Source organism: Zootoca vivipara, chromosome 10 (assembly GCF_963506605.1).
Source record: "Zootoca vivipara chromosome 10, rZooViv1.1, whole genome shotgun sequence".
Lineage (NCBI taxonomy): Eukaryota > Metazoa > Chordata > Lepidosauria > Squamata > Lacertidae > Zootoca > Zootoca vivipara.
Genome location: NC_083285.1, coordinates 69,966,058 through 69,984,132, shown reverse-complemented (window position 1 = coordinate 69,984,132; position 18,075 = coordinate 69,966,058). Strand labels below are relative to the sequence as shown.

General features: G+C 52.1%; 1 protein-coding gene across 6 annotated transcripts in view; it reads right to left on the bottom strand.

The window, feature by feature from the left end:
* The window catches only part of SHANK3 (SH3 and multiple ankyrin repeat domains 3), a 425,727-nt gene that overhangs the window by 360,730 nt on the left and 46,922 nt on the right, over window positions 1–18,075 (bottom strand). For 4 of the 6 annotated variants that reach the window (XM_060279320.1, XM_060279322.1, XM_060279326.1 and 1 more), the window contains exons 1-2: window positions 16,986–17,192; window positions 6,753–7,295 (exon numbers count right to left, since the gene is read on the bottom strand). In XM_060279320.1, the coding sequence (XP_060135303.1) occupies window positions 6,753–7,295; window positions 16,986–16,991 (549 nt within the window). In that variant the 5' untranslated portion in view covers window positions 16,992–17,192. The other 2 variants (XM_060279324.1, XM_060279323.1) reach the window with 2 other exon arrangements.

The window sequence follows — 18,075 nt, the reverse complement described above, 5'->3', positions numbered from 1 at the left end:
GTTCTCACAGTGGCCAGCCAGATGCCCCAACAGGAAGCCCCCAAGCAACCTGAAAGCAACAGCACTCCCGGCCTGACTTCTAGCAACTGGCAAGTAGAATCACAGAACCCTAGAGTTGGAAGGGGCCCCGAGGGTCATCCAGTCCACCCCCGTGCAATGCAGGAATGGCAACTTGCCTCCAACAGTGGAGGTAGAACATAGAGAACCATCATGTCTAGTAGCCACTGGTGATCTCATCCTTCATGAATTTGACTAATCCTCTTTTAAAGCCATCCAAGTTGATGGCCGTCGCTGCCTCCTGCGGCAGCGAGTTCCACAGTTGAACGATGTGCTGCATGAACAAGTCCTGTCTTTTATCTGGGCTTCATTGGATGGCCATTGGTTCTAGTCATATGAAACGAGGAGCAAAAACTTTTCTCTCTCCCCTTTCTCCCTGCCAAGCGTCATTTTATAAACCTCTATCACGTCGCCTCTGGGGGCTCATGCACACTTCCACTTGCACCATGCCTGAAAAGCAGAGGTTTCCCGCTTCTCTCGTGCTTTCTATGCACAAGACAACCATCAGCCCAAAGAAACCCGGATGGACCTTTGCTCCAATTCGGCACTAAAGATGGGTTTTCCCAGGGGGAAGCAGCTGGGCAAGCAGGATGTTTCCCCTTTAAAAGTGTTAATCGCAGGGGGTTGTTTCAATGGGAATCATGGTGATGGGACTTTTAACCCTTTCCCTGAAACAAGCAAAAAAAAAAAAACCCTGCCCAAAAGCTGATAATTGCCCATGGGGCAAAAAGATACAGGTACCATGGTGCTGGAGGAGACTCTTGAGAGTCCCATGGACTGCAAGAAGATCAAACCTATCCATTCTGAAGGAAATCAGCCCTGAGTGCTCACTGGAAGGACAGATCGTGAAGCTGAGGCTCCAATACTTTGGCCACCTCATGAGAAGAGAAGACTCCCTGGAAAAGACCCTGATGTTGGGAAAGATGGAGGGCACAAGGAGAAGGGGACGACAGAGGATGAGATGGTTGGACAGTGTTCTCAAAGCTACGAACATGAGTTTGACCAAACTGCGGGAGGCAGTGCAAGACAGGAGTGCCTGGCGTGCTATGGTCCATGGGGTCACGAAGAGTCAGACACGACTAAATGACTAAACAACCATTTAGGTACCCATGGGGCAGATGCAATAGATTGGGGAGGGTGGAGGGACTTTTAATTAAGAAAATGATGTGGGGGGGGGCCCTGAAACATAGCTGGGGAGGGGCTACCCAGGTTATTTTGCTCCAGGTGAAGCGTCCAGAGGAGCTCCATTCAGGATGCCAGCCTGTGTGTGTGTGTGTGTGTGTGTATGTGTATGCAAACACGCAAGGGTGTATGTGTGCCCCAAACTGGGCCTTTGACCCGAGTGAAATAAAACCCAGTTCTGCCCCTGGGGTGGGTTTTCATCAACACCCTCCCCCAGTGCAGCGGTCCCAATCCAAATGGGCAGCACTCACAGCTGTGATTAAAAGTGTTTTCCAAAAGTGGGATCTTGGTTGAGAAGCTCCTGGTTCACATCCGGCTCGGTCACGAATCTCACAGTGCCCGCATGTCTGTTTGTCCTCCACCCACCCACCCTGTGACTCTGTGGCACCTTGCTTTATGAACTTCCTTCCTGGCAGGGACCAGCCTCCTTGCCTCCAGAACCCTGAGCCCTTTCGATGGTGATGCTCTGGGCTGATTAAAAAACTCCCCTGATATCCAGCCTGGTCCTCCTCTCCATTTCTTCCTTGCTTGCCGCTTTCCAGGATCCAGGCTCCCTTCCTTCGGCATGACCTACATTCAGTGTTCCTAGACGGACGCCCTTGTACTTGCTCGGCTCTTATCAGGATGCCAGTGGTGGCCCTGGAGGGGCTGCGGGGATGGCAATGGAACACACACACACACACACACACACACACACACACACACACACACCTCCCTTCCTATACTCTGCAACATCACCTCTGGGTGTGCAATGGCTAAAATGTACAACCACCACTCCAAAACTGACAACAAACTTGCACAGCACAGCTGCTGAAGAACATCGGGAAATGTGAGCCACACATGGCAAGAACCAGGCCAGAGCCAATCACAGAATCGTAGGATTGCAGAGTTGGTATGGGCCCTTAAAAGTCATCTAGTCCAGCCCCCTGCAATGCAGGAATCACGGCTCAAGAATCCTTGGCCATCCAAATTCTACTTTAAAACTTCAAATGAGGGAGATTCCATATTATAATAATAATTTATTATTTATACCATGCCCATCTGGCTGGGTTTCCCCGGCCACTCTGGCCAGCTCCCAATAGAATATTAAAAACACGATAAATACAGTGCTACCTCAGGTTACAAACGCTTCAGGTTACAGATGCCGCTAACCCAGAAATAGTACCTCGGGTTAACAACTTTGCTTCAGGATGAGAACAGAAATTGTGCTCCGGTGGCGCAGCGGCAGCAGGAGGCCCCATTAGCTAAAGTGGTGCTTCAGGTTAAGAACAGTTTCAGGTCAAGAACGGACCTCCGGAACGAATTAAGTTCTTAACCAGAGGTACCACTGTACATGAAACATTAAAAACTTCCCAAAACAGGGCTGCCTTCAGGTGTCTTTTAAAAGTTGGATAGTTGACATCTGATGGGAGGGCATTCCACAGGGCGGGCGCCACCACCAAGAAGGCCTTCTGCCTGGTTCCCTGTAATCTCGCTTCTTGCAGTGAGGGAAATGTCAGAAGGCCCTCAGTGTCCGGGATGGGTGATGGGGGTGGAGACACCCCTTCAGGTATACTGGGCAGAGGCCGTTTACGGCAGGAATCCCATATGCACAAAGATGGAGAGAGGAGACAGTCCCTACCAAGGAGGAGTGGCAGATGAAATTAACAGAAAATTAAAGAGCAAGAGGAAAAAAGTTTTAAAGATGAATGGAAGCCATTTGTAGACTACCTAAAAAAAAACCCATTGCAAAAATGTTAGAACTTTAGTCGGTTTGGCGTGAACCTAGCATTTAAAGTTTAGAATGAGAAGAATTTGAATGTTTAAATAGTTAGAATGTGCAGCAGGAATGGGAAACTTTAAGGAGCCATGGAAAGATGGACGGGAAGTCGATGGAATTGAATTATGGATTGATGAAATGGGTCTTTTTCTCTCTCTCTCCTTTTTTATTCCTTTTCTTTCACTTTTTCCTTTTATTCTTCAGTTCTGTTTTCTGTGCTTTTATAAATTCATAAAGTTGTGTTTTTTAAAAAAAAGAAAAGAAAAGAAAAAGCACTTGAGGTCACTGGCCAATCTGAACCGATGAGCAAACTATTCTCCTCCCCCCCCCCAAAAAAAAGAAAACCACAATATGGCAACTACTCATGACCTGGACAATGCCCATCAACTTGTACCATAAGCAAGCGCAAGTCTCTTCTCTCTCTGGCACACAAATCAAAGCAAGGGCCAGAAGAGTGCCAGCCCAGGACGCCCCATGGCAAAATTTACCCAACCTGCTCCTCACCAGAAGTTTTGGACTACAATTCCCATCAGCTTGCCTGGGGCTGATGGGAGTTGTAGTCCGAAACAGCCGGAGGGCACCAGCTTGGGGAATGCTGCTCTGGAGGCCTTGCCTGCACTGGAGTCACTCCAACGTGGACCCCACAGCTCCAAGCCGTGCCTGCCGAGGGTGGGAGGTGCCATTCGCTGTTCTGACAGAAGCCCCCCCCCCAGTTGCCGAAGGGCTGCCTTCAGATGTCAGATAGTTGCTTATTTCCTAGACATCCGGTGGGAGGGTGTTCCACACGGCTGGCGCCACCACCGAGAAGGCCCTCTGCCTGGTTCCCTGCTAAAGGTAAAGGGGCCCCTGACCATCAGGTCCAGTCGTGTCCGACTCTGGGGTTGCGGCGCTCATCTCGCTCTATAGGCCGAGGAGGCCGGCGTTTGTCCGCAGACAGCTTCCAGGTCATGTGGCCAGCATGACAAAGCTGCTTCTGGCGAACCAGAGCAGTGCACGGAAACGCCGTTTACCTTCCCGCCTGAGCGGTCCCTGTTTATCTACTTGCACTTTGATGTGCTTTCGAACTGCTAGGTGGGCAGGAGCTGGGACCGAACAACGGGAGCTCACCCCGTTGCAGGGATTCGAACCTCTGACCTTCTGATCAGCGAGCCCTAGACTCTGTGGTTTAACCCACAGCGCCACCTGGGTCCCTGGGTCCCTGCTAGAATATCATAAAATGGACACAAGAAAAGCAGGGTGCAAATGCTCACAGTTGCTGTTTTTGATCCCAAAATCATTCATAACGCCACTTTCTGATAAAAGGGGGGGGGGTATTTGCCACATTCCTTTAGTGGCTGCCATTTCAAAGCCATCCTCAGCCAATAAGACTTTCACAAAAAAACCCTCACCCCTTCCAAGCACCAGCCTGCCCCCCCCCAAATGCCGGTTCCAGGAAGAAGGGATCATAACTTTTCCAAACTAAGCTCAAGCTGAGACTTTGGAGAGCCTCCAAGTGGAAGGGGGTCCCCACGGCAGCTGAGCAGCAACAAAGAACCCCTCGTGAGAATCCCTGCCTTCACCCATTCACCCACCCAAATTCCCTCTAATGCCTTCACCCATTCACCCACCCAAACACCCTCATGAGAACTCCGAACTAGGAATAGCCATTCTGCTTCCTAGCAGAGGCAGCTAACTAGCTTGGGGGGGGGCAGTTCTGAGTGTCAGCCGTGGTGGGGGGTGGGGGTGGAAAGAAGATGTGAAAGAAGACCAGGTGGGTGCAGGAAGAGCTTTGCTGAGCAGGAGGGGATTGAGGAGGGGCGGGCTGGCGGCAGAGTGGAGCCTCTCCCCCCCCCCAGCATCACAGGAAGAGCCCTTGGTTCTTTCACCCCACCTCCCCCCCCCAACCCCTTCTCTGTTCTTGCATCAGGCTGTGCAGCAAAAGCACATCCCTCCCTTCGTTTCCAGGCTCCTTTCCTTTGCTGCCTCTACCAGGTGAGTTCTAGGAAGCCCACCTGATGGTTTGTGCAGCTGCCGGTTTTCTCTCCGACCCTGCTGAGAGCAGCACTGTAAGGAAGCCAAGCAAAGGGGGTGGGGGATGGGGGGCGGCCGGGCTCTCCTCTCTGGGTCTGCCAAAAGGAGCCTCAGGCAGCTCCTACCCCCACCCCACCCCCCACACAATCAAGATCAGCATACACACACACACCCAACCCAACCCAAACATTCTCCTTCCCCATCACTGCCCATCTCAGCCCTGGGGCTGCTCTGCAAGACCTCTGCATTCCCACCCAGCTGGTGCATAGAGAAATTCACCCCCCCCACACACACCATCACCCACCCATGAAGCAGAGGGGGCTGAGCCGTGTGTGTGTGTGTGTGTGTGTGTGTGTGTGAGTGAGTGTGTGTGTGTGTCCCCTCCATCCATCAGCACCTGGGGGGAGAGAAGGCTGTCCAAGAACCAGGGACTGGGAGGTTCAGGACCTTGTGTGGGAACCTGTAGAGCCCCACAGATCAGGGGTCTCAAGATGACAGGAGGCTGAGAGGAGGCACATGCAGAGACCCCCTCTGTCTTCATATCACACCAGCACCACAAACAGGGCAGCCCCACGGCTCTTCAGTGGGTTAGAAATCTGCACAGGACAGGCGCACGCCTCACAGATGTGCAGGAAATCCCGCAAAGAAGAGCACACACACTCCCCGCCCCATAGATCGGGCATAGTCCCCACAGAATAGATGGGGGAGGGAGGAATAGTACAAAGCCCCACAGAAGAAAAGAAGGAGCTCCCTCCAAGCCCCCAAACATCCAACAGAGAGACACCCCACAGGATCAGTAGACAGGCTGCCAGACCCTTGGAAGCTTGGCCCCACAGAAAGCACACTCCTCATCGGCAGCATAGAACGGTGGACACCTCTCCCCCACCCCACCCCACCCCCAAAAAGAGAGAGAAAGACACAGCCCAGCTTCTCAGGGCCACAAATGCACCCTCTTCAGTTTGCTAGGAAAGACAATCTGCCCCCTCTTCAAAATGCTCAGAAACAGTTGTAGAAGTCCAGCCACACCAAAAAACAGGAACACCCCCATTGCATATTCCTCCCTCCCCCTTTCAAGAACTCCTCTCAGGGCACCCGGGCAACCCCTGCCCAGCCACCAACATCCTCCCTCTGCTGGTTGGGGCAGAAGCGGGTGGCTGTTGGCCCCTTGGGACAGCAGAAGCGCAGGGGCCCGCCCCTGCTCCGCCCTGAGCCCCATCCTGCTTGGAATGGGAGGGGGTCTTCCAATATGGCCCCACCCTCTATCTATCTCTCTCTCTCCGTGCCACTCAGATGCAAGCCGGTCCTCCAGGAAACGCTCCGCTCTCTCTTCTGCTCTCCACCACAGACCCCCCCCTCCCCATTCCATCACTGAAACCAAAACCTGGTTGGGGGCACCCCCTCGCCCAGGCTGCAGAGCACCCTCCTGCCTGGAGAAAGAGGCAGCTCGGAGGTTGAGGGTGCCGCCTGCCAGGAGAGCAGGGGAATCCCAGTGGGGCTGGTCACCTCCCCCCCCGCCCTCCATCCCACACCCCCCTCGTGAGACTGCAGTTGCCGTAAAAGTTTCGCCAGCCATTCCACAGGCAGCGGAAGGCGAGCAGCAGGCGGAGGCGGCTCTCGCTGCCCCATCCCGGGGAACTTGCGCATCTCTGGGGCCTCTGGCGGGTCTGCCCCCCACCCCGGCCATGAGCCTGCAGCCTCCCCCGGCCAGAGGCGCGCAAGGCGGGCAGAGCGAGCGAGCACTCACCGTTTGCTGGAGGTCTGGGATCCCGATGCGCACGACAAGGGCATTGTGCGCCGGCTCGTCCATCCGCCCGGGCGGTGATGCCAGCTTGTCGGAGCAAGGGCCGGGGCCGGCGGTGGCGGGGGGCTTGATGGTATCATACAGGGTCTCCTCCTTGAGGCTGCCTTCCGCCGCGCTGCTCTCCCCGGGATCGCCGTTGACAACGCAGAGCTGCTGGTGCTGAAGCGCAGGCGGGTGCTGATGCTGCTGCCGCCGCCGCTGCTCCTCGTCGTCGTCCTCCTCCTCCTCCTCGTCCTCCTCCTCCTCCTGATGCTGCTGCTCTGCTTTCTCCTGCTGCTGCTGCTGCTGCTGCTGCTGCTGCTGCTGCTGCTGCTGCTGCTGCTCCGGAATCTCATGTTTGCTGCTCGCTGGGCTAAGAGGCATGCTCTGTGCGCCAGAGGAGTGTGCGGCGGCGGCGGCGGCGGCGGGGAGCGTGCGTGAGAGTGGGAGAGGGTGAGAGCACAGGGAGGGAGTAGGCAGGGAAACTAAGGAAAGCACATCACACTCCTGGGGCACAAGCGCACAGGTGGGGTGGAGGCAGGCAGGGCAGCGGGGTGGGGTGGGGTGGGGTGGGGAGCAGGGGGTACGCGGCGGCAGCGGCAACGAGGAGCCATGGAGCATCAGGAAGGGGGCGCAAAGGGGGCGAGGGAAAGGAGGCATCGGGCAGGAGGACAAGCAGGGTGGCCGAATGGGCACACAAGACCATGCACAGAGAAATAGGCACACAGGCAAGGGCGACAAGGTGGAGAAGGGGGGCCACGACGCCCCATGCCAGGGCAGGGCAGGGGGGGGGAAGGAGGCAGGGGTAGCGTGGGGGATGATTGCATGGCGTGGGAGCGAGAGAGAGAGAAACGGGGGTGGGGGAGAGAGGAAGAACAGATACACACATTAAAATCCTGCCAGCAATTGCTCCCTCCCTGCCAAAGCTGCGATGTGGACTTTCTGGGAATTTCTGAACTGCATTGGGCAATTTGCATTGGGCAATTTGCGTCTGGTGCCCGAGAAAGCCGTCCAGTCGAGCATGTGCGATTCACTAGCACGGTGCTTAGCAAAAATAAACAAAGCTCACGACTCGGAGGCTGCCATGATGCCTCCCTTAAGCTGTGCTGGCAATTGGCACCCCTTCGCTGTTACTGATGAACTTTGCAAATGGGAAGTTGTCCACAGGAAAGGAAGGCCCCGGGGAAAAAAGAATCCCTCCGTGTCAGAGAGTCACCTGATTTAGGAAGCAAAGGATATATATACGCTCCCCAGCCACGCTCCATGCTCTTTGGTCAGGGAGGAAACAGGGTGCAAGTGAAGAGGCGCCTCCTGGAATCCTTTGCAACATCAGGAAGGATGCTGGGAGTGCAAGAGGCAAGTGCATTGAGAGCTGCGCCCCCAGCATGCTCTGCAACACTGCAAGGGGTCCTGGGGCACACACCTGTTGGGCAGCAAAATGGTGCAGCAAAAGGACAGAAGCTGCATTTCAGAAGATGGGGTACCCAAAGGCAGGAAACAATGCTCAGGACAAGAGTTCCACTGAGGAAGTGCAGAGTGCTTAGCATGGGCACAGAGGAACTCGTCACCAGCGTCAGCCCCAACTCACCTAGAATTAGGGAGCTGTGAAACCAGGAGTCATCAAGAATCCTGGTGCGTCTGGATGACACACTGCTCCCCCAGGCCCATGTACGAGTCCCGTCCCCCCCTCCCTTGCCTCTTTCCAGTCATCGGCTCCTGAGGTTCAGCTCCCTCAGGCCAACTGTACAGTGGCTGAGCCTATGCACAGATCGAGTGAGGGCTCCACCCTTTCCTTTGGGTACATAGCTGTCAACTTTCGGATTTGAAAATAAGGGATCAGCAGCCTCACCTGTCCTGGGGTATATCTAACAATCCAGGACAGCAGCAGGAAATGGCGCTGGAATAAGGGAATTTCCAACAAAAAAAGGGGAAAGTTGACAGCTGTGGCTTGGAATAAGGGAGTTTCCCGCAAAAAAAGGGAGGATTGACAGCTATGTTTGGGTATGGTCTCCTCCTCAACCCATGGCTCTTCCACCCTGGCACTTTCCCCCATGGAAACCAGGTCTTTACCACTGAAAGGCAGCCTGCATTGCTCTTTGGTCTGGTTTGGCATGAAAGAGCAGGTTCCCAAGGGGAAAGCTCCAGAGCAAAAGGAAAAGGAAAGGAAAAACAGATCGGATGTGGCATTTTAAAGCACAGAGCTGTGCCTGGAAAGAGCAGGGCAAAAGTGAAGTGTGGATGAGCTTGCAAAACATGGCCTTCTGATTATAATCCCCACCTGGCAACCTCCCAACATCACCAGTTCTTGATAATCAGGGGTTTCACAACGAATGTGGTGCAAAAGTAATGACGTATTGCAAGCAGATACTTACTGCCTTCAAATTCAAAAACAAGGACTAAGATTCATACTTTCTAAAACAACTCATCAAATCTGAATGTCTGAAGCAAATTCGGGCAGGGATAGTGCCTCAGCAGTCTAAAACGGTTTGGTTCAGGCTCTGGAATACTGCCACGTGGTGTTGTTGTTTTAATTAACTTTGCTAAACCTGAGTTGCTGGCTTGCTGAGATCTAAGGCTACAATCCTCCTGCTCACAGAACACATTTGCCCAGGTGAGAATAGACCTTTCCTCAGAGTAAGCACACTGGATCCAGTTGCAGGTCTCGTAAAAAGCCTTTATTTTCTTTGGCAATGTTTCAGACGCCAGCATTCAAATTTACCAGTGGATTATATCACAAGGATACCTAATGACTGGGCACAAATATTAACATATCCACTCTATTGGGAGGGGCTGTTTATGAGCTGAAGTGTCTCTTCACGGATTTTGTGGTCCCCAGCCCTGCAAGAGCGCACCTAAAAGTGCAAAGTGTGAATGTGACAAATGAGTGTTTGCCTCGCCTTGGTGCAGCTGTCAGAGAGCCTGGGCTGGCCAAGGCCCCCTGTGGATCCTTCTTCCAGAGGCAAAGCCAGGTTTGCCTCCGAGAAACATCTGAAAAGACACAGAGTGCGGAGATGGGAGTGAAAAGGCCTAGATTTTCAATAGCTGGCAACTAAGGAGATTCTCCCCTTTTGTTTCTGCCGCTTTGCCTTCCTGCAGACTCTGCAATCCTGCTCACATTCATTTCCGCAGCTCTCAGGCGCAGCGTGGAAGAGTTTTAACCACCAGCTGCAACAGCAAAAGACTTAATGGCAGTACTGGGCCAAGCGAGCGGGTTGGGGGAGCAAGGAAGGCCAGGGAGAAAGTTGGGGCACAGAGGGGAAGAATGACTCACAAAGGAGAGCTCTGCCTTCTAAAGGCTCTTCAGCTCAGGAGGACATCAAGGAAGGTGGGAACAAGCGCAAGAGCATTGGCAAAAAATATCCCCAGAAGAAAGGCCCAAGAGCAAGAAGATAGGGAGGGAGATGCTGAGCCCCGATTGTCAGTGGGGCCAGCCCACCTCTGCAGGTAGCACTGCTCTATGTAGGGCTGCTTCTGAAGTCTGTTCAGAAACTTCAGCCGGTGCAGGATTCGGCAGCCAGGTTGCTCAGCGGGGCAAGACAGTCTGAGCATATTGCACCGATCCTGGCCCAACTGCACTGGCTGCCAGTTAGCCTCTGGGCCCAATTCAAAGTGCTCATTTGCTTTCATTCATTCATTTGAGGCCTTTTAGCCCGCTCTTCATTAAAATCAATCCCAGAGCGGGTTAGGGCAAAAACTCTCAATACATATTCAACAAGAAAAACCATCAAAAAAAAAAAACCCTAATCAAAACCATCACAAGCAAATCAACATCAGCCTGAGCAGACTCCTCCTTCCTTCCAGCTCATTTAACCAACTGCCTGGGTAAATGTGTGTGTTTTGACCCATAAAGTCTTAAATGGCTCAGGACCACAATGCCTCAAGGACTGCTTCTCTCCAGAGGAACCAACCCGGACCCTGCGATCATCCTCCGAGGCCCTTTTTCATGTGCCTCCTCCGCGAGAGTTCCAGAGAGTGGCAGCATGAGAACGGGGCCTTCTTCGCAGTGGCTCCCCATCTGTGGCATGCTCTCCTCAGGGAGGTTCATATCTTTCGGGAAAAACATTGCTCTTCAACTAAGCCTTTGGCTGTTAATCAGTCTACGGCCTGCATTTCTACACCAATGTCCGCCTGCACAAACCTTCGCCAACCTAGTGCGCTTCAAAGGCTTTTGACTACACAGCTTCAACCACACTGGCTGAGTCTGATCCAGTGGGCACCAGGGTGGAGAAGGATGGCTGATACCCTTCCCCCCCAACCCATTACACCTGAAACAGGATACTTCATACCCTCATCCAAGAGACCTAAGATCCTCAGAAGATCCACTGGATCAATCCAATGGCCCAAAGTGTTGGTGCCTACCTTTAAAACCCTAAATGGCCTCGGCCCAGTATCCCTGAAGGAGCGCCTCCACCGCCATCATTCAGCCTGGACACTGAGGTCCAGCTCTGAGGCCCTTCTGGCAGTTCCCTAACTGCGAGAAGCAAAGTTACAGGGAACCAGGCAGAGGGCCTTCTTGGTGGTGGTGACTGCCCTGTGGAATGCTCTACCATAAGATGTCAAGGAAATAAACAACTATCTGACTTTTAGAAGACATCTGAAGGCAGCCCTGTTTAGAGAAGTTTTTAATGACTGATGTTTTAATGTATTTTAAATCTCTTGTTGGAAGCCGCCCAGAGTGGCTGGGGAAACCCAGCCTGATGGGCGGGGTATAAGTTGTTGTTGTTGTTGTTGTTGTTGTTGTTGTTGTTGTTGTTGTTGTTTAGTCATTTAGTCATGTCCAACTCTTTGTGACCCCATGGACCAGAGCACGCCAGGCATTCCTGTCTTCCACTGCCTCCCGCAGTTTGGTCAGACTCATGTTGGTAGCTTCGAGAACACTGTCCAATCATCTCGTCTTCTGTCGTCCCCTTCTCCTAGTGCCCTCCATTTTCCCCAACATCGGGGTCTTTTCCAGGGAGTCTTCTCTTCTCATGAGGCAGCCAAAGTATTGGAGCCTCAGCTTCAGGGTCCATCCAGTGAGCACTCGGGGCTGATTTCCTTCAGAATGGATAGCTTTGATCTTCATAAATTGTTGTTGTTGATGTTGTTGTTGTTTAGTCATTTAGTCGTGTCCAACTCTTCGTGACCCCCTGGACCAGAGCACGCCAGGCACTCCTGTCTTCCACTGTTTCCCGCAGCTTGGTCAAACTCTTGTTGGTAGCTTTGAGAACACTGTCCAACCATCTCGTCCTCTCCTCCTCCTCCTCCTCCTCCTCCTCCTCCTCCTCCTCCTCCTCCTTATCTCCTCCAGCATCATTTTCACACAGTGGCCAAGCAGATGTCTCTATTGGGAAACCCACAAGCAAGACCCTTCCCTGGGTTTCCAGCAACCATGGAAGCAGAGCATTGCCATCATAGCTAATAGTCACCCATATGTCCTCTCCTCCTCCATGAATTTGTCTAATCCTCTTTTAGAGCCATCCATGTTGGTGGCTTTCACTACCTCTTGTGGGAGGGAGTTCCAGTTTAATGATGCACCATATGAAAAAGGCATTTCTTTTATCTCTCCCAAATCTTCCAGCATTCAGCTTCACTTTAAAAAGTGGCCGCTTTTGCTTCCCCAGCCTGCTGACTGCTCTACTTTGACCTGAGATGAAAGATAACTCAAGAAAAGTATAGAAGACATTCCAATATTTACTTTAGTTCCCTTCATCACCTTAAATAGATTATTAAGCCTTATTCATTCAACTCTGTATGTTGTGCTGAGCTACCTGGCAAAGGAGTTCATTAGAAAACCTTGCTAAGACTGAGCTGCAAGAGCACTCGCATCTCATAATGTGTAAAATCAGATTTGACCACACTTACCTTTCACCCCACGCTTTCCAGGCACAAGTCAGGTGTTTTCAAGCTCCGTGCCCAACTGCTCTTTTCTTCGCCCTGGAGCTTTCCCTGCAAAAACACTCTCTTTAAAGCTGGAGCACAACAAACAGGGCTTTTCTGCAGACTGCTGTTTGTTCCAGTTCCGCGGTAAAGAGCGGTTGTTAGAGTGGCAAAACAGCACTCGGACACAGAGCCTGAAAGCATGGGTCGTGCCTGGAAAGTGCAAAGGAAAGGTAAATGTGGCTACTCCCTGAGACGTTTGATTCAAGTTCTCTTGCAGCCCGGGTTCAGCCACTGCTATCTGAATCGACTTATTAATCAGCTGAGATCTTGCAAAGCTTGCCCAGAGCTAAACTGGTCAGCAAAGTGCTTTGCTGGACGAGATGAGCCCCCTTTGGCCTGATCCAGGGGCATGGCTGTTCTTAGATTCCTATGCCTACAAGCAAAAAAAAAAGGTGTTTGGAGGAACCCAGCAGCTTCGAGGATGGTGGCTTGAGCAAGACTCTGCAGCTGGAGCGTTCCTTGTGTGACCTTTGGAGGGGGAGCATGTCAACCAGTTCATGGTGCTCCATTCTGGGGACCTGGCAGTGCAGGAACGTACCAGGTTCTACACAATCCTGGGTTTGCCCCAGCGGGCACTCCAGAAGCTGCCTTGTGGGCGCATTCCAAATGCGCAACCCCCAACTGCGTGCAACATTTCCATATCACAGTCCCACGCCTGGGCGATGCACAATTTGCATGATCAGCGCTCTCTCTGTGCATATCAGATGTGCTACATTAGCGTCCCTCTTTCGACGGGGAGCCTGCGGGCAGAGAGCCCTGCTTACCCTTCATTTGCTAGGATACCACTTTTGCAAGCACCAAACGGGGGCAAGGAAGGCTCCTGGAGTCCCGGGGTGTGCCAAATGCCAACTGGAGACAGCACAAGAAGGAGGAGGTGAGAGAGAGAGGAGAGGGAGAGGGAGAGGGGGAGAGAGGGAGAGAGGGAGAGGGAGAGGGAGAGGGAGAGGGAGAGGGAGAGGGAGAGGGAGAGGGAGAGAGAGAGAGAGAGAGAGAGAGAGAGAGAGAGAGAGAGAGAGAGAGAGAGAGAGAGAGAGAGAGAGAGAGAGAGAACAGCAGGCCACTGAGCTGAGGAAGGTCCCAGAGAGCAGCTGCCAGTCAGAGCAGGCAGCACTGGGGAGCCTTTTCGAGCCAAAGGGCTGCATTTCATTCTGAGCAAAGTCCCTAGGGCCATATGCCATTGGTGCAAAAGTGGGTTAGTGCCAGAGACCAGACTGAGGAGTGCTGCTCCAATGAGGAATGGTGGAAGCCTCCCCCTCCCCCTGCTCCTGACCAGGATCCTGAAGCTACCCAGGAGCAGTGGAGCAGTATAGATTCGGAACAGTGGTTTGCAGAGGGGCGCAGTTCAGGAGACAAAGGTTGGGAAGAACTGGGGGGTGAACAGCAAAGTGAAGAACTGGAAGAGAGAGAGAGAGCTAACAGACTCTCCCTCGCTGGAAAGTATTCAGCCTATCAGTCCAAGGTCACGTAGAGCAGATAAAGCGGCTACACAAAAATCACGGTGGTTGCAAGATCAGGTTGCACGATGGAAGTGACTAGGGGGGGGGGAGTGGGTGGAAACCTTAATTGGCAACACTTTTATTCCAAGAATGGATGCTTTGATTATTAAAGACTCTTTAAATCTTAAGGGACTCTTTTCGCTTTGTCCTGCTTATCTACGGCCAGGGGGCGGGCGGGGAAGACGGGTCCCCGGAGCCTGACAATTGGGCACTTAATGTAATATTCACCTATGTGCAGTTGGCTACTTTTCTGCATCTGCTCATCCACTCCTATCCAAGGAGGCAAAAAACACATTTCAGGCAGGTAAAAACACTCCAGATCGTGAAGCTGAGGCTCCAATACTTTGGCCACCTCATGAGAAGAGAAGAATCCTTGGAAAAGACCTTGATGTTGGGAAAGATGGAGGGCACTAGGAGAAGGGGACGACAGAGGACGAGATGGTTGGACAGTGTTCTCGAAGCTACGAACATGAGTTTGACCAAACTGCGGGAGGCAGTGGAAGACAGGAGTGCCTGGCGTGCTATGGTCCATGGGGTCACGAAGAGTCGGACACGACTAAACGACTAAACAACAACAAAAACACTCCAGGAAGAGAGCTGCAAGGTCCTAAGGGCCACCTTTTGCTCCAGGAGTTCCACTGAGGGGGTTGGCAGCTCCTCTGCACTGAGTATCAAGCACCAATTTCATGAATATGCCAGTCTCTCTTTCCCACTCGCCAGATTATTAATTAAAATATTGCCAGGCCCTCACTTGCTTTCCTTTCACCGCCATGAACTCCCATCTCAATGGCCCTTCGGCAAGCAGAGAAAATCATAGAATCATAAAATTGTGGAGTTGGAAGGGGTTTCCGAGGGTAATCCAGCCCAACCAGAGTTTGCTCCGACACCAGGATTAAATATGGGCTAGGCTTTTTGTGGGCAGATTCCGCAATTTGCCATTGATGCATTAGTTCACGCCAGACCATCCCCACATCCTCCCATTGGTTTTCCAGCGATGCTTACTCCATATTGCCCCATGGTTGCCATCTGGAGGGCCACTGACTCTTGTGCGATAGCACAACCAAAGTGAGACCAAAAACATAACAAAACCAGAATGCAGGAAATGCGCTATTCGGAAGCAAAGCAGTAGGTCCACCCAGGCACAAACAGCATAGGAAGTGGGGCCATGACGTATAACCACACAAGGTCAAGTCAATAAAAAGGGAATGCGGTTGTCGTGATATCTTGCAAATGTGTTCCACATCTCTTGGGCGATGTAAGGGGGAGAGCGTACAGAGTACCGCCCCCTATCATCAACAGTAGCTCCTCACAGAGTAGCGAAGGAAACACAGACTCGGGGAAGGGAAGTCAGGACACGGAGAGAGAGTGCCCGGGCTCAGGCAGGATGAAAGAGCCCAGACTCCACAGACGGGAGGAAAGAGAAGGGGACAAGGGGGAGAGGGAAAACATGGAACGCAGACCCTTTCCTCCGGTTCCGGAATTACGAAGAAGACAGAAGGGGAAGAGATTCAGTGTCCCGCGCCTTTTATGTTGGGGGCGTTCATGTCGAGGGGCACTTCCGGATTCTGCATCGGAGTAAGGAGACATGTTTCTGCACCTGCTTCACTGTACATATCAGCACCAATAAACACGTTATGGAAAAGTGACCTACTCTAGAGTAGTTGCCAGAAACCCCTGACAGGTGAGGACTTTAGCAGAGTGCCTTGTCTCTCACCCGATTGCCATTTGCTCCAATTCAGCAATAAAATATGGGGGTTTAATGGTGGGTTTTTCACAGGGAAGGCTGGGGGGGGGGGTGGAGCGCTTGGACACAAAGCTTTAAAGAGCAGGGCCAAAGAAAAGTATGGATGAGTCCTAACTTGGCCCAATCTTCCTCGAGGCGCTTCCTCCCTGGTCAGGTATGCTCTTTCCTTCAAATCCCTCTTCAAAACCCACTGACTCCTCTAAACCCACTGACCTAGGTTGGAGTCCACCAAGGGACAGATTCAACAGACCTGCAAACTGACAAAATAACAGCAACAACAACAACAACAACAACAACAACAACAACAACAACAACAACAACAACAACAGGAAGTCATGTTGATTGCTAAAGGGGAAAATCCAAAATCCATCACCCTTAGGCAATACCTTTAATGGGGGGGATAGGTTTGTTTTTGCTTTTAAAATGCATTTCATGGGGGGGGGGGTTATGCTGTATTTTTATGTTGCAAATCGCCCTGAGATCTACAGATGAAGGACGGCGTACAGATTCAAGAAATAAATAAAATTAAAGGAAACCATAGCCAAATGTACAACGCTGTGAGCAAGCTTTCAGGTCGCCCACAGCTCTTAGCCGGGCTGCATGTTAAGCAAAGGGGAGAGAGTAGGGCAGAGAGAAAGGCTGGCTTAATGTTGAAGCAGCAAAGTGTGTCTTCTGACCATTTCTTACAATGAAGCACAGCAGGATGAAAAAGACCTGGCTAGGTTCTACTAGATGTTATGTAGGCTTCCAAATTGTACCTAGGACCCCTGGGGCAAAGGAATGCCTTGTGGCTTCTGCCCCACTTTTTGGAAATCTAAAATGCAGCAATTATGCAGATCTGCCTCAAACTGTGAAAAATTAACACAGAGATTCCTTGTTGGGCAGAGAACCTTAAAGAGGAGCATGGCAGGGTTTGCAATAGCAAGCCACAGGCTAATTTTAGGTGGTACACTAAGTTGTTGTTGCTGCTGTTGTTTTTTACAGAAGTCAAATTTGGTAGCATTGCCTAGTGGCTGTAGAGAAAGCAGCACTTGCCTGCATTAAAAGTCATTCACCTGCCTCTCTAACTACATAGACAGGCGAGCACAGAGAAATCCAGTGAAGATGCTCCATAAAAGAATAGTTTTCTTTCGTTGGGGGTGCTCAATGCGCTGGATTCTGAACTTGCTGACCCATTACACTCCCCCCCGCAACTCCTCAAGGTGCTCCTCCACAGCTTTCCAAAGAAAATATGCACAAACAATGACCAACCTCTGTGCCAGGGCTGCTGCAAGTCCCTCCCGGCTCGCTTGAGAAGAGTTACTGATTGACTTTAGGGGAGGGAGAACTGCCTCCGATTTCAGCAAGCTTTCGGCTTTTGGCTTGAAGCTTTCGGCAAGCTGGCCGGAATGCAGAGCTCTCAATGAATAACTTCCCTTGCCGTTCCTGGGAGGTGCCAACCCCAGCGGGCTGGGCAGAGGCACCTCTGCCACCACAGCCCCTGCCAGGAGGCCTCCCAGTGAGCACCGCTCATTGGCCAGAAAGGCCCACTCGCTTTGCCGTTGAAACCAACCCAACTGGTACCTGCCTGACCTTGTCCTCGAGTGTCTGTTGCCAGCGGCATTGCACTACTCATGCCAAAAACCCAGCGAGGGGAGCCAGTGCTCAAAGGTCTGCTGGACTGCAGTGCGCCCGTTTCCCGGCCCAGGTATTGGGACAAAAAGGAGACACACCACTCTTTGAAAGTGTGCATGCCCCCCTGGGCAGAAACACTTGTCCAAACATGCAGGCTGACCGGATGACCTCTCTGGGAGAGGCAGGGAGAAGCCCACATGTGGTCTCTTCTTGGCTTCAAAGAGGTTTGCTGCGAGGGCTCTGAGGAAGCAGAGTCCCACTGGCCAGTTTCCAAAAGAAAAGAGCGACTGAAGGCTACGTTCCACGGCAGCCATGCTTCACATTCTTCTGAATCCCGGTTTCTGGAAATGGCAGGAGGGGAGAGGCCTCTTCATTTTTTATTTACTCATTTATTGAATTTATATACCGCCATATGCCTGGGGGAGTCTCACGGGGGGTTCACAGAATGAAATCAAGGGGAAAACCCCCACAAAATACCTAATAAAAATAAAAACAACAACCCAATAGGTCC